The sequence below is a fragment of the Lampetra planeri genome, chromosome 4 (genome assembly GCF_965212315.1).
Source record: "Lampetra planeri chromosome 4, kcLamPlan1.2.h2, whole genome shotgun sequence".
Lineage (NCBI taxonomy): Eukaryota > Metazoa > Chordata > Hyperoartia > Petromyzontiformes > Petromyzontidae > Lampetra > Lampetra planeri.
This window is the reverse complement of record NC_136110.1, coordinates 14,725,958-14,741,520: the sequence shown is the minus strand read 5'-3', so window position 1 is coordinate 14,741,520 and position 15,563 is coordinate 14,725,958. Positions and strand designations below refer to the sequence as shown.

At 47.4% G+C, this 15,563-nt stretch overlaps 1 protein-coding gene across 4 annotated transcripts in view; it reads right to left on the bottom strand.

Annotated features, from left to right (window-relative positions):
* The window catches only part of PLEKHA1 (pleckstrin homology domain containing A1), a 42,545-nt gene that overhangs the window by 19,034 nt on the left and 7,948 nt on the right, over positions 1–15,563 (bottom strand). For 2 of the 4 annotated variants that reach the window (XM_078593354.1, XM_078593357.1), the window contains exons 1-5: positions 12,006–12,101; positions 9,526–9,688; positions 8,103–8,159; positions 5,584–5,629; positions 2,617–2,714 (exon numbers count right to left, since the gene is read on the bottom strand). In XM_078593354.1, coding sequence (XP_078449480.1) covers positions 2,617–2,714; positions 5,584–5,629; positions 8,103–8,159; positions 9,526–9,666 — 342 coding nt within the window. In that variant the 5' untranslated portion in view covers positions 9,667–9,688; positions 12,006–12,101. Of the gene's footprint in view, positions 1–2,616; positions 2,715–5,583; positions 5,630–8,102; positions 8,160–9,525; positions 9,689–12,005; positions 12,123–15,563 lie in introns of those variants that run through there. The other 2 variants (XM_078593356.1, XM_078593355.1) reach the window with 2 other exon arrangements.

Below are 15,563 nucleotides of genomic sequence, written 5' to 3'. Positions count from 1 at the left end.
CCCAGCACACTTGAAGTGAGAAATGCCACAGTAATTGTTGCAATCTATTTGGACCACCAGGGTATCCTTCAGGTCCTGTGGAACCCGTCCTGTGGACCAGCTGGTTGTAATGAATTAACATAGGGCAGTCTGTACACATGTAGTCTTGGCAGCGTACAGGATGGCCCCACATGCTTCCACGAAATTTTTGCCATTTTTCCTTATGTACAGGAGGGAGAATGAACCCCCCATGGAGGTCCAATTGGGCCTTGCCCATGCCCCTGCAGGTTACGCTGAGTTGTATGTCGGCAGCATGCGACGCGGCTAAGGTAAATACCGCCAAAGCGCAGGCGGCCAATGAAAAAAACGCGGGGCGGCATGAGCATATGTTCCATAGGCCATCGGGGACAGGGTATGGTTGCACTGCCCGCAGGTGCCCCTGGGCACGTCCCCTAAACTGCATCGGCCATGGCAGGGTCCTGTGGAAGTGGTGGAGATTGAACGGCCAGTATGTGGGTATACAGGTGGGGCGTCGCCTTTGATTTGGACATCCGTCACGTCTGAAACCATGTTCCTCCCCAAATTGACAGCTCATCTCCAAGCACTGTACGGCCGGTGTCTCATGTGTCCGACGAGTCGGGGGAATCGGCCACAGAGAGCGTGCGTCAGAAGGATTGTGTTGTGCCGCCCAAAGATTCCGAGCCTCTGAAGGCCGCGGAGTCACGGGATCCCTCTGTGTGCGATGGACCGCCAGCTGCAGCCCGGTCCACGTCTGCTCAAGAAACAGGGAAGGAACCAACCCCTTGAAGGCTTTTATGCAAGTCTTCATCGCCCGGAGAGAAGACAAAGTTCGCCCCCAAGGATGGATCGGTGTCAAGGACACAGTCGAAATATGCCATGTTCCATAAATAGGAATCTTCCTGTGTGTGGGGGTGCGTTGGGGTCGGGTTTCGAGCAACGTGCGTCGGATTGTATTTTTTTTCTCTCTCTTTTCCTTTCCGTTATTATTGATGTGAGGATTTTTTTTCTTTTTTTGTTTCGTCCTTCTCGGTTGCGGAATTGTTCAGCCCTAAAATGTTGTTATAATTGTTGTCAAGATTGTATGGGGTTCCTCGTTTGTGGAATTGTTCTCAGCAAACCTGGAAATTTGTTCCTGGGGTTCGGGGATTGGATCACTGTTCTTTCCCTTAAAAATGGTGATGGACTGGACTCAAGAGTGCACGATAACAAGTTTTCAGACTCACTGTGTGGCACTGCAGGTTACTTTTTTATTGTATTAAATATATACACACTTACATTCACACACTCACTCTGTGCAGGATATGGGGAGAAAATATAACCGCCACACAGAAAGGGGCCAGAATTGGGGAGTCGAACAAGGCTCTTCTTGCTGTGAGCCGTGAACTTTACCACTGTGTTGCCATGCCGGACGCATGGAAGGCATCGGTGTTTATCCAATGGGTTCACCACAAAACACGGTCTCCATTATCAACCAACAGAACATAGCCTAACCTTATTGATCCTGACCATAACCCCACTCAATGCAACATAAGACTGCAAGAGGATCACTACCGCATTTCTCTAATGTGTTACAGTGAGCGCAGAGGAAATTACCCCATATGTAACCGTATGCCCAAAATAGCACACGGCATCTTTCCTCGAATGTTATTTATACCACCCATTGTTTCAGCACGCAAAAATCAAACACAGTTGGCTAGGATGCTTAAATCCTTCAGAAGCAAAGGAAAAACATTTTGAGAATGCATAATCTGAAAGAATGGTTGTACTGAACTATTTATTCTGACTGTGCAGACAGCATCCCCTATTGAGCTGTGTAGACTGGAGGCACAAGTACCGCGAGGGAACACCTTTCGAGGCCCACACGGTGCACAAAGTGGGTGCTGTGGTCAGGACCACCCCTGGCCACATTTGTCTCCACCAATGTTTGCACACCAAAGTATTCATTCAGGGCTGAGATAACATAGACACAGCCCGTGATAAATTCAGATAACAACATTTCTGGGAATGTAGCATAGTTTGCTCACAACTGCAACACCACTCCACACACAGACACAGAAATGTAAGTATTTATTATGATGCTTTGCTCATCCCGAAAAGCCTCGGTGAGTCTCATGACTCTTTCAGGAGGTTGTTGCCATGTTTTCACAATGGGGGTAATTTAAAAATGTGAGGTCGCTTCTGAAACAAAGCTACAGAGCTCAGTGGGCCTTACCTGGTAAAATAAAAAGTTTAGTTTCAGTTCAATCCCAATTGAGTTATGTTGCAGGTAATTTATCGAATTTGGAAAAGTTGGACCCTGATGTCGGCACACAACGGCCTACTCTCGTGAATGGCGTCAAGGACCTTTAACCTCCACTTGTGAGTGAAGCGGATCGAGCGTAGCGTCAACATTGTCTATACACTCACAGCAGCAGTATTGATCAGGGCAGACCAGGGATTCGAACCGTGAAACTCTGCAAGAAGCGGCGACCGCGGGGCCGCTGGGACATGCGATCGCCACCCCGGTCGCAGTCGCACTGCGGCCCTTTTCACACACAACCACGGGCAGCGCAGCAGGGCGCTCACAGGGAACACGCTCACAAGCAGACCGCCGCTGTCAGGGCTTCTGGCATGTACCGTGATCTTGCTGGCATTGTTGAGGGCCTCCACCCAGTCAATGAGGTCTTGTTGGTCGTTGGCTTGCAGGAAAAATCTCCTCATCCCTGAGTTGATAACTGCAATCACAAGGACCCAAAGGGGCAAGGTGCAATATGATGCACGGTAATAGAGTCTTACCAAACATCTATTACGTACATGACAAAATGACATCTATGACGTGCATTTCAAGGAGTATTCTGCCAGCACAAAAGTGTGAGGGGCAATGTATAGATTTCACTCGTCCAGGAAATCCTTAATGAGTCTCAATGCTCACTTACTGCACTTATCTCATGGCTACATTGTAAGGTCTGGGAGGTTCACATATCTCAGAATCACAATATTTATTTATACTGGAGGAATCCGATGAGGTATAACGCCTTTTTTCACAGATGTACAGTATACCTAAGTGATCCAGCAAACATTTGTCTCCAGAATAATGGTGTTGGGGCATGTGCCGTCTTGCACGGCTGAAGGGCTTTGCATCGGGAATATAGAGGCTGAGATTGAGTAGCTGAAGCAAGGCGAGTGTCAGGTGATAGAAAGAGGAAATATGAGAGCATTTGTGGCTCCAAAATAATCAAAGCAGCACGTGTAGCAACAGCGATCAGGGTTAAGAAACCAGGGGCCTGGGGTCTGTGCTGGCAGGGAAATAAAAAAATACCCCGCTCAGTTTATGCCAAGTTGGTCTCTACTCCACCAAAAATCAGAAGCCTGTTCCAATACCTCACACGTGTGGAGCGATGTAATCTTAAAAATCCATCCAATACAATGCATGTAACTAGTTTACTTATTATTATTATTACTACTCGGCTTGTTTACCCAGAAAAGCCGCACCGATTCTCAAGACTCTTTTTCTGGAGGGTCTTACCAAGTTCTCTCATGTCGCTATGTGTAACTTCAAATGAGTTCATATTCTTTGGGTCTTTCGGTAAAGTCACGTTGATAGGTTCAAAGAAAATAACAAAAAAAACTACGACGTTTCGATTGCAACACAAGTGTTCGTCATCAGGAAGAAAAAAGAGGGAGAAAACTGCTGAGGCAGACTGTTATAAAGGTTTAAAATGGGTGTAGCCCAAGGGTCATAAACGAAGTGGGCGGGGCTAGTGATGTTAACGTGAGAAATTAGCGTGTTAATGTAAGATCGGAGGGCGACCACGACGAGGGCACGGAGGTGGCTATGTTAATGTGAGAGATTAGCATGGAAACGGAAGATCGCAGAGCAGCAACGTCGAGCTCGGCGAGCGATAGAAGTTGTGTCTGTGTCTAGATATGTAGATTGCTTCATGAACGAATCTTTGAGAATAGGGTTTCCCCTTTTATCTAGCAACAAAACAGGTGTTAAAGTTGTTAAAACACCAAAAGGCGTCCTCTGGTCTAACACCGTTTGAGACGAAGAAAGCTGTCTCTGGTGTGGACTAATCAGTTTCAAAGACAATGCATATATTATCAGAGTATGTTTTTTGTTTGCATTTTGACCACAAGTATTGTGGTTATTGCAGACATGATTACTTGTAAAATATTTCAGTTTGGTGTTTTAACAACACCTGTTTTGTTGCCAGATAAAAGGGGAAAAACCTATTCTCATATTTTGGTACTGGCAAAGGAGGTCCCATGATGAACGAATCTTTGTTGATAGTCAGTGGGTTTGCAAAGTACCTTCATCATAGAGAAATCAATTTCGTGTGAGCCCACCACATTTAAAACAATGATCAGCCACGGCTGTGGTATTGGTCCTCCCGTGTTTCAGATCTGCCTTATGTTCACGGACACGGTCCAATACATGTCGCTTAGTTTCCCCAATGTAACTACTGCCGCAGACACAGCTTAGTTTGTAGACGCCGGGGTATTGCATGTCAGGGATCACATCCTTCACAGATGGGATCAGATCACGAATTTTATGTACTGTATTAAATCGAATCTGGATCTTGTGTTTGCTCATGATTTTGGAAATCTTTTTGGTGACCCCTGCTATGTATGGCAAGCTTTTGATTGGGTCCTCAGATGGTTATTTCCCAACGGTTGGGGTGATAGCTTTACGGATTGTGTAGTCTGAATATACATTCATCTAGCGAGCTTGGTGTACGTGTTTCAGTTCACTGGCTAGGTGATGGTCAGGTGATGATGACACAGACACAACTTCAATCGAGAAGATGGGTATAAACTGAGCAATCATTGGAAGGACATTATCAACCAGTTTAAGTCATAACTGGCTGTGATGTTCCCATCTTCCGATGTTAGTTGTTATTTTCGGCTCTCTGATTTTACATTAACAGGTTAAATTCCCCACACTAACACAGCCACCTCGCTCGCCGTTGCTGCTCTGCGATCTGCCATTTCCATGCTAATCTCTCACATTAACATAGCCACCTCCGTGCCCTCGTCGTGCTCACCCTCCGATCTTACATTAACATGCTAATTTCTTACGTTAACATCACTAGACCCGCCCACTTCGTTTATGACCCTTGGGCTACACCCATTTTAAACCTTTATAACAGTCTGCCTCAGCATTTTCTCCCCGTTTTTTCTTCCTAATGATGAACGCTTGTGTTGCAATCGAAACGTCGTAGTTTTTTATCTTGTTATTTTCTTTGAACCCATCTACGTGACTTTACTGAAAGACCCAAAGAATATGAATTCCTGCAGTCACGAAAGCTTTAAGTCAAGATTCAAATTAGTTATTTGTAGATGTTTCATTTTTGACCAATACCAATGACGGTCTATGCTTCCAGCTGTTGTAGGAAACAGGAGAACTCGAAACGGGAGAACTCGGGCAAAACCCGAGCACAGCAGGGGGAAAGAGAATGTAGAACCTGCACAGAGGGGCAAACGAGCCGGGAATCGAACCCAGGCCCTTCATCTTGCCGTGAGGCCCGATCATTCCCACCGCGACGCCTTTTACATACTTTTTCCAAAACGCCGTGCAAAACACACCAAGACATCACTCACCGAAGCAGAATTCTGCCTTGGGCCGCATCTTTGTTGCATCGCTGACCTGGGGAGAAAAAACCTTCCTGTGAGCATCAATCAAGGCCTGCGGATGCGGCTCAGCTAACCGGCGGCGCTCCGCTGGCGACAGGCAGCGCTACACTGGAGTGCCGTCTCCTGCTCTCGCCAGGACTCCAAAACGACCGTTGTCAAATACTTCATAAAACGAAGACACAGATTTGCAGCAAGCATGGTTTTGTCACATTCCGGGAGATGGGAAACCACAGACAATAATGAATTGCCCAAGCTCTGTGGCCCGATACCAGATTCACGAGTGTCTAGACACGTGGGAGGAAGCCGGAGTACCTGGAGAAAACCCACGTGTGTGAGGTTGGCAACATTCAATTCCCATGAACTGCTCATTGTGTTTAGTTTGTTGTCCTTCCCCCCCACCTCTGATGAGCGCGGTTGGCTACGTACGGTGCGAAAGAAGTTTAACATACATACGTACATGTCTGCAACTTCCCGTGGCCAAGCGCTCATTACAGCGCGCTTATACCCACGTACAGTGCGCAATCTCCTGGTTTAATTTTACGACCGATGAGCATTTTATCACGGTCACTTTTAAAGCCCCTCCTGAGTTCAGACAGTTACAACTCACAAGCAAGTACAAACACGTGACAAACATGGAGAGGTTAGTGTCCGGATGTGTTAACAAGTTGCTTAAATAAACATTGGCACTGTGCACAAAACCAAGAATAACCATTCTTTGTGACGATTGCTCATGATACCACTTAGACGGAGCAGCAACAAGCCTGCAGTTGCGCAGGTAGGCACATGGAGGGAGGGAGAGGGGGATGGGAGGGAGGGAGAGAGGGAGGGGGGAGGTGGGGATGCAGGGGGGATGGAGGGGAGGGGCTGTGCTGCCCCTTTGGGGATGTTCAGAGCCAGGCTGGGTCAATCTGCTGCCACGGAGCAGCAAGGGGCTTGTAGGTGCGCAGGAACGCACACGGTACCCTCCGTCTAATACCGCCACACAGCAAGAGGCAAGGAGGTGGGCGACCGATCCACACAGCACAGGGTGGGGGGAAGGGGACAGGGGAAGAGGAGGGAAGGATGAGGGGAGGAGCAGGGATGGAGGGGAGGGGGAGGGCCTCTGCTTCCCCTGTGGGTATGCTCAGAGCCAGGCTGGGTGGATCTGCTGTCATTGTGCACATCTCTGTTGATGGAACTACCTCAGCATTACAGACACCAGTAGCTGGTTTTTAAAAAAAACACCACATAAATACAGCAAATAGCATGTATTAATGTGCATACCTTTTTATTTGCATAGTGGCTTGCACTGTAGTCACTTCTAGATGCTTTAGACATTTAAATGTTCTATAATCAACTAATTACCCACATGTACAGTGCAAAAATAAAACGTACATGTCAGCTGAAGTCCTGCAATACAGATCACGATGCCGATGGAACTTCTCAATAGGAATCCCAAGGCTTGCGTCAAACAGTCTAAAAGTCTCGATACAAAACGTGTCCACAAACACCCGTAGACACGTTCACATGCGATGCCCATGGGCTGCACGCAGCCTGCGTTCACGCAGAGATGTAGATGTTCACATTCTCTTAGGTTTTTTCGGTAAAGTCACGTAGGTAAAATAATAATAATAAAATAAAATAATAATAAATGAAAATAACTACATTAAATCACGACGTTTCGGAAGCAACACAAGCCTCCGTCATCAGGTGTAACTGCTCCAGTAAAATTACTGTAGCGTGTGTTCACATACGCCACACAGCCGACGTCAAAGATCCCATTCAAAACGAATAGACCATGGGGTGTGCCGGCCTTTGGATACAAATTTGCCAAGTTTGACAAATGACCCGCAACATCACTCAATTGGGATTAAACTAAAACTAAACTATTTTGTATTTGACCAGGTAATGCCCACTGAGACATATATCTCTTTTTCAGAAGCGACCTAGCCACAAATGATAGCTCAATGAAGTTGCTTATCACGTGAAAATTTATAGCAGCCAAATGTTCGAAGTGCATGTTTCTAAATGTGGAGGGAAAAACCGGAGGACTCGGACAAAAAGCTACGCGTCCACGAGATCACACAAACTCCAAATACACAGCAGCAGGCGTCAGGATCAGGATCGAACCCATGATCTCCTGCATACCAGGCGAGGTAGTTAACATCTCGCCACCGTGGCGCCCAGCAATCGATTATCGCCCCCAACTGGCAGAAGAATATCCTTTTGTAGGCAAGGGGCGCTGAGTCACCTCGTGCCCCACAGGGGCAGCTGCACCATGTGAGTACCCGATCAAATGTGTTGACATGACATGCGATGTAAATTGTGTAAAGAGCAGCGTGATATCAAACTAATTCTCATGAACTCGCGTATTCCAATCCGAGTAATTTATATAGCGTCTAAATGTGACCCTATTTCAAGATGCCGCATGCACAAATATTTACAACAGAAACATGAAGTGCACGTATTAACATGTACCGAACGCTTGCATGTTGGCCGGAACGCACCTTGTTTACGTAGGTGAGGTTAAGAGATCCAACATTTGTCGCTCCTTCCGGCAGGTTCTAAAAGTGGTTCAAAAGGAACAATGATGACTCAGCCACTCAAGCGCACCGCAACAGAACACTGGGTAGCCCTCTGGATGACCCTCAGCCCAGTGCCACGCTGTGAACGCAACGCCAAGACACACCCATACATACAGTCCTAGTCCCTGGATGGAGCATTCACTTCAAAATTTAAATGGGTAAAACATCATAAAGATAGTGTTGTCTGATGGCATTGCAGCCTTGTACTTCAAAGACAATAAACATCTGGCTCGTGTGCACTGTTCTAAGTGGATAACGTCCTCAGGGCCCGTATATGGCCGTGCAGGGATCTTCGTTCGGAGTGACTGCGTGCGACGGCCGTAATCGTCCAAATGATGAAGACCACTCAATATGCTCCATGCCAAAACAAAGTGGGGGGGACTTCCTAACAAGGCAAGTCACAGGAAACCGAAACAGACAAATATTTCACAACATTGAACCCGATGATTCATGTCCAGCACGAGATACACATCGGCAAGAGAGAATGGAAATGTCCCTAAACTATCGAGTTCAAATTTAGGATTACATTATGAATGAGGAATTGTAATACTTGTTCAGTGGGTTCATGAGCATGGTAATAATCAATGACATAGGAATTTTGTACATAGCACATACATATCGTGCGTAATTTTGTATTAATCACTCACAGTAAAATCTTCACATTCAATTTAAGGCCCGTTAATGAATTCATCAAATAAGACACTTATGAAAAATGGGTGAATTTTGTGCCACTGCCGCCACAGCAAATGTAAGCCCTTGGAGCAGGCACCTGCACACTTTCCAAAAGTCGCTTGGGATTATTATGAAACTGCCGTCAACTTTTTGCGGTGAACAATGCCGTAAAGCCACCAATGTAGAAGCCGAGTTTGGTCTTGAAGGCTAAACCCAAACGGCGGGCCAGGGAAAAGTATTGGTGTGTGCAACCCGTGGCACATGAAGGCAATTTGTTGACACCCCTTAGCGTCCACCACTTAGCCTTTCTTGAATCCAAGGCACTCTGTATGACCTGGCACCTTGAGTTTGGTACAAATCTGCCTTGCTCCAATACATACCGTCACCTTAACGCTGGACGTTAAAGACCCTGCAATGTCATTCAAAGAGTAGGTAGGCCATTGCGTGCTGACACGGTCCACATTTGCCAAATAATTAAGAGAAAAATACTCGCATATTGCTTGCTTAACAATTGCACGGCAATTGTCGCCCACACTACTGTGATCCTCCTAACAAAGAGAATCTCCACTCTCCAGTAAAGCTGTACTGGGTAACCCAAAGTGCAATAACGGTCGACACTGCTACGTTTCAAAGGGCTCTTGCAAGGCGACGTAGCCCATCTGTTCCCTCATACCTGTGGATTGTCCATGTACCACACGAGGCTGTTGGCGGAGCCATTCAGGATGAAGTATCGCCGCTGGAAGCGCCCGCTGCCTTCGCACTCCTCAATGTCCAGGAAGCCACAGATGCGATTGAATCGATCCACATACGGCATTCTGCTCACACCTGCACATGCCCTGTCAGAACCGTGCGCATTAACTCGCACGTGCACAACACTCCAAACTCCACACCCGTGTGCGTGCACTGTGCGCCGTTTACTTTCGTGTGTTTATGCCATATAAGCGTTGCCACGGAGATAGGAAAAGTGCACTTCAGCGGTGTAAATAAACTTCAGACACTATCGCGAGTTCCAGCTGCCTCATTCATTTCACCATTTGAAACAAAAGGGTATGTTTCGCGCCCACATTACAACTCGTGCTTCCGCCAGTCTCACTCCCGTTGCGAAACACAAGAGCATAGCGCCAGCCAGATGTCGCGAATTTAATGATCGTCAATCTGTTCACGAACACGACCAGTGAATAAACTATGAAACGACCGCAGACTCTCTGTGGGTGGGTGAGTGCGAGCAACACGTGGCCTCGCTGCCAAGGTGCCGCCCGCCCATCCCACCAACCCTCTCCACGGCTGCTGGGTAACGCTTTGGCGCTCCACAACCTCGACAGGGTCCGAGCGGCAGCTAAAAGACCCCATCTGGTGACGCCTCGTGAGCCACTGCGGCCCTCGCAGGAGTGTGTTGCCTGAGCCACCCAACACTCACAAGTAGCCAGCTCCTCATCGCACAGCTGTCTCTTCCTGTCGCCATCACTCAGGCATCAAATGATGATTCGGGGACTGGGTGAGAACTTGCCTACATTCACTTTAATAGTCACAATCTTAGAGTTGTGGTCAATCAGTGCATGTCTTAAATTCCTGCTAAAAATCCTTATCCAACCGGTATTGTTGGAGATGGAATTGAGGCCGGAAAGTCCCTCATATGCAGCCTTCCTAGGGGGTTCTTAGCTAACCTCACGGCATCCACAGTCAGGACTGTGGTACATGTCTAGGCTTGACCTTGCTGTATGATGAACATTGCCTCCATAATTGAGGAGGCCTCAATCCCCCTACGCAGCTTCACCCATGAATGTGTCCAGGCCAGTCCACCATCATAAATGTATGGGCACTCTTCCCTGAGAGAAGAGACTTTTGAGCTCTGGCCAGACTTGAGAAGGAGCTTGATGAGTCTTTCCTGTGGCAATTCCTTCAAAGCTCTCGGAGGATGAGGATCAAATCATTTTGAATAACTGTCCCTCCTCTTTCTCTCTCTAAGGAGGAACACTCCTCCCATCATAGGAGTCGGTCGTATAAGCTCACTCTGATAGCTCTAGCCCCATTTTACTGAGCATCTTAGGCAGCGCTGGGGGAGAAAGCGTAGGCGCTGTATCATAAAGGCTTCCCACTGTCTAATATGTGCCCTCACCACCGAGGCCTTAAAGCGACACTGTCACTTGCAGCTTCCCAAGAGACTGACTCCACCCACACCTCTGATTAGCACGGTTGGCTATGTACGATGCGAAAGAAGTTTAACGTACATATATGCGATGAGATCTCAAGAGAAGGGAGGAGTTGGTTTGGACGTACAAGATTAGCCTGCCTGGAGCGCAGGCTAATCTTGTGGTGTGGCGAGATGGATGATATGACTGCCATGAGGGCGTGATCCACTCACGCACCGGCACTTGTGTCAAATGTCTACAATTTTTTTTATTAATAATGCAGAAGATTAAACTAAATAAATAATGTATGCTGCAGATCTGTTTGGTGCTACAGATGATCCTTTGCTCATAAGCGTCCAAATGGGAGGAGCGGTGGTGATCCGATGAAGAAAGTGCACGTCCTCATGGACAGCGTCGTTGTAGAGACACGGTGGTGGTGGTGCACTCGGCACACTCGCAGAGCACGAACAAGACGACACCTTACCCCGGACCTCAAACCTCGCCATTGCTTTAAATATGCCTCAACATGGCCTGCACATCTGTAACATTAACTGACTGATTATATTTGGACAATGTCCGAAGAAGGTATTCACAATATATGTGCGCAATTGGAAGTAATATGGCTAATAAACATAATAAATAACCGCAGTCCACCAGTCATGGGAAGCACACCAAGGTTACATTTTTCGAGTCTAGAGTAAAATAGCAATGAACCGACATTTTTTTACATTTCCTAAAATTATGAGAATCAGACAGAACAATATAAACTCTGTACATAGCCCTTTAACAGAGACTGTGTGCTATATTACGGAGATTTAGCTTCACACTTGCTCTGATAGATAGCTGCTGTTCAAATGTACGAACGTTTCCCCACGTGTAATAATTGGCAGAACACATAGATGATGAACACACAGATTATGAACACACAGATGATGTCGATGCTGTTACTCAAAGCAGCAATAAGTGGCGTTTGGTAAAACCAAACCAACCCACGCTCACCGTGATGCTTGTGCACACCGCTCACCTTCAATGGCGCAACGTGTTCACTTTTAAGCACCTATTAAGAAGCCATGTCCGCGGAGAGCGCGTGCGTGTGGCTTACGTGGGGCCGCTGTGGCTGCCGCCGATAGCCAAGCAGCAGCGGGTCCCCCCCCCCCACGTCTCTCTCCCCCCGTCCCGTGCGCGAGCTGTGACGTCACGGCTCACAACCTCACCACGGCCCCTCCCCCCACACGTGTGCTGCAGTGATAAGCAGGGCGGCGTTAGTGATTTTCGATAACGCAGTTGTACTGGTTTATTGCTCCACTTATGGTAACATTTTTTGTGACCAAGTTTCAGTATTCGCACAAGGGCTTTTACACTCCGATTATTTAATTCCGCATCCGAATTGTGAAAAAAGGTGTGCGTTGTGCTTCTTTGCTCAAAGAGCTCCGTACACATCGGTGTACAAGTGCCACTTAATGGAGTCGCATGCACTTGCTCTCACGTGCCCTACACGAAGCCACGGCTCTATCCATTGGCTCGGAGCCATGCGGCTGCTGAGCGAACAGAACCTGAGGGGGGTTGATGATCGCGCCCTCCTGGTGCCACTGGTCAACAGCGCACAGCGACCCGGCACGGAAGTTCGTACGAAGGATGCCCACGCACACACAGGGCAGCTCAGTCTCATCTCTAAACATGAGAGGCTTTGGAGTACAGAGATTGTGGGGAGGTGAGGTGAGGCGGAGGAGGAGCAGCCCCCCCCTTTCTCCTATGGCTCTATTCATATCTCTCTTCAAGTTTTCGATAATCACATTCTTGTAAATAGCAGACATCGAGGCAACAAGGGCAAAATCAACATGGGTCTGATAACGCAACATCAAGACAAACATCCTGGCATTTCAAAAAATAACCTTCAGTTTTACTCCAAGTCTAAGCAAGAGACGGTCACAGCGTACTACATACAGCATAAATGCACACGTAATGATCCGTTGCACCTGTGGTGGTTTGCGTAAAGAAACAGATTGCAATGACGGTTGCTTGGGTTTCATACTCCATCCGCCCAGACTTCTGCCACAAACTCCGTGGAACAGAAGGGATGGAGATAAAGCAGACCGACTCATATTCTGTTGCTTAGACACTGCAGACACGCATGGCAGCAACTTCCTCAATATTCCAATGATACAGACAGTTGCCACCCTCAAGCATGTCAACACTAGCCCCTGCTGTCAAAATACCGGGTTGTACATCTGCACACAAGTAGCAAAGGTACAAGAGTACGGATGCGTCGCAGCTGTACAGGTGGTTCCCCTTGAGCACTTCTGCCCTATAGGAGCCCAGGGCGCGTTTGTGTGGCTGTGGTGGCACGCGCCTTTACATTCTAACGGAAAACGCTGCCCTTCGAGGGTTGTCGGCTAAAAGGTCATATTTTTCCCAGTGAACATAATGCTATTTAACGTCCACTTGGAGTACAGCCAAACCGTAACGCATCGTTTTAAAAGCAGGCCCACGGTGCTTGCGATGCCCACAACAGCCAGTCACCGTGCGAGTGGGCGAATTCAAAGCCTCGCTCAGGCGTACACACTCAGTTGGGAAGGAATGAAATGTAAGTTCTGGTAGGTGGTCAACTCAACCATCAATCATCACGAGTTGAGACAATTAGTACCACTTTGTAGGAAGTCAATCGTGGTTGTCCTATAGACAAACGTATTCTGTCATAGGAATGTGGAACTTAAGCCAGTGTGTGCACAAGGAATGTAAATGGGAGATTAGCATCATTTCACAATCGCTTCAGCAAAAATAACCACAGCAACTCTAAACTTGAAATATATCTGCAATCAGGCGCTGCAAGCAGGTGCCAGAGCTTGGTGCTTGTTTCCCTTTTGCCGGGTGGGTGGAGGACCAAGTTCTCCAGGTGCAGGGGCCACATCTCCCACACACGACGACGAGGAGGAGGAGGGCCTCATCGTCCCCGTCGTTTTCTTGCGAAGCAGCTGTTCGGTATCAGAGCAACGCTGCAGCGCAGTGGCACTGCACTACTTACAGTGTTTGGCGCTGGATTGTGAGGAGAGCCTTTCAAATTATGGGGGGTGTTAGGCACACTGCAAATAATTGCATGCATCATTGTGAAGGTTTGATTGCGTCTACACGCAATACCTAACACTTGCTATGACTTTGGCTGGAGCCAATACAGTTGTTGGCAGTCTTACGGCAATGAGGCTAGACCAGAGGGTGACAAGCAAAATAACAAGAGCCGCAATGCATGTGAATAGGAGATGGTGGTCCTTAATAAATAATGTCACGAAGCAGTCCTTAAAGAGCTGCATGCTGCTCCGGAGCCACAGGTTGCTGACTCCTGGGTTAGACACTGGCGTCTGAAGATGCAGGCTATCCCTTTAAGACAAATGTAGAAACGGAGCTCCTCTCGTAGGATCACAAGCCCCGGTAGGTGGAGAGAAGGTGAGGGACTTTGTGTACTTAGGCAGTGCTCTCCATATTGTAGGGAGCTAAGACGAGATCAAGAGGCGCATTGCATCAGCAAGGCAGGTTTGTGCTGGGCTACAGAAACCACTGTGTAAGAGAAGGGAGATGAGTCCGAGTGTAAAGAGAAGGGAATGTAAGGCACGAGTGACATCCGTGTTCCCATATGGATCAGAGAGCTGAAACCCTAAGCAGTTCGAGATGAAAGTTATTGGATATTTCAGCTCAAGTGGTGTCTGAGACGGATGCTGGGAATGTTGTGGTAGGACAGGATAAGGAATGCAGAAGTCCGGAAGCGAACACAGCCAGCGAGTGTTGAAGATATGAGGCAATAAAAATAGTTACGCTGAGAGTGCAGGATGGGGGAGGGCCGATTTATGTCACGAAATACAAATAAAAGGCTCACATGGGATTGTAGGATTCCAAAGTTATATATTTAAGAGGTTTCAACAAGCAGCTTTGTATACTCAAGATAGTATTTGCCACCACAATGATGACCATGTATTTGCAACTATAAAGAAAACAGTCGTAAGTTGTCTTTTGGTTTCACTCTTGTTTGTGGTCATCAATACAGCTTGGTGTTTCCTCATCATCATCATCGCGCAGTGCATAGAATTACTAGTTTTTATTACTAGTTTTTATTACTACTACACATGTTTACCCAGGAAAACCCCAGTCTCAGACTCTTTATGATCCATGGAGTAATCCACAGAGCACTCCTGCCAAATTTTTGTAATCAGGAATGATGTTGCTTTGTAATCCCAATTGAGTCATTTACAGGTAAATTTAAGAATTTGTAAAATACCAGTTACATAGCTTATTTTTATATATATATGGGAGGAAACCCATCCCCAACAGGGGGAGAGCGTACAAACGCCACACAGAGAGGCGCCCAAGTCGAAAATCAAACCCAGGTCCTTCTTCGTGTGAGGCATGAATGCGCGTTACCGCTGCAACGCCACCCTACCGCCCTTGGCGAACGGAATCAGCCCAGCTTGGCCCATTTGAGCACAAGGGTGGCTGCAGTGGAAACAGAACTAACGAAGAGGCACGGTAAGAGGCGACTCAATCAGAGCGCGGATCCATGCACAAGGAAGCGGTGGAACAAAGCAGGCATGGGCCC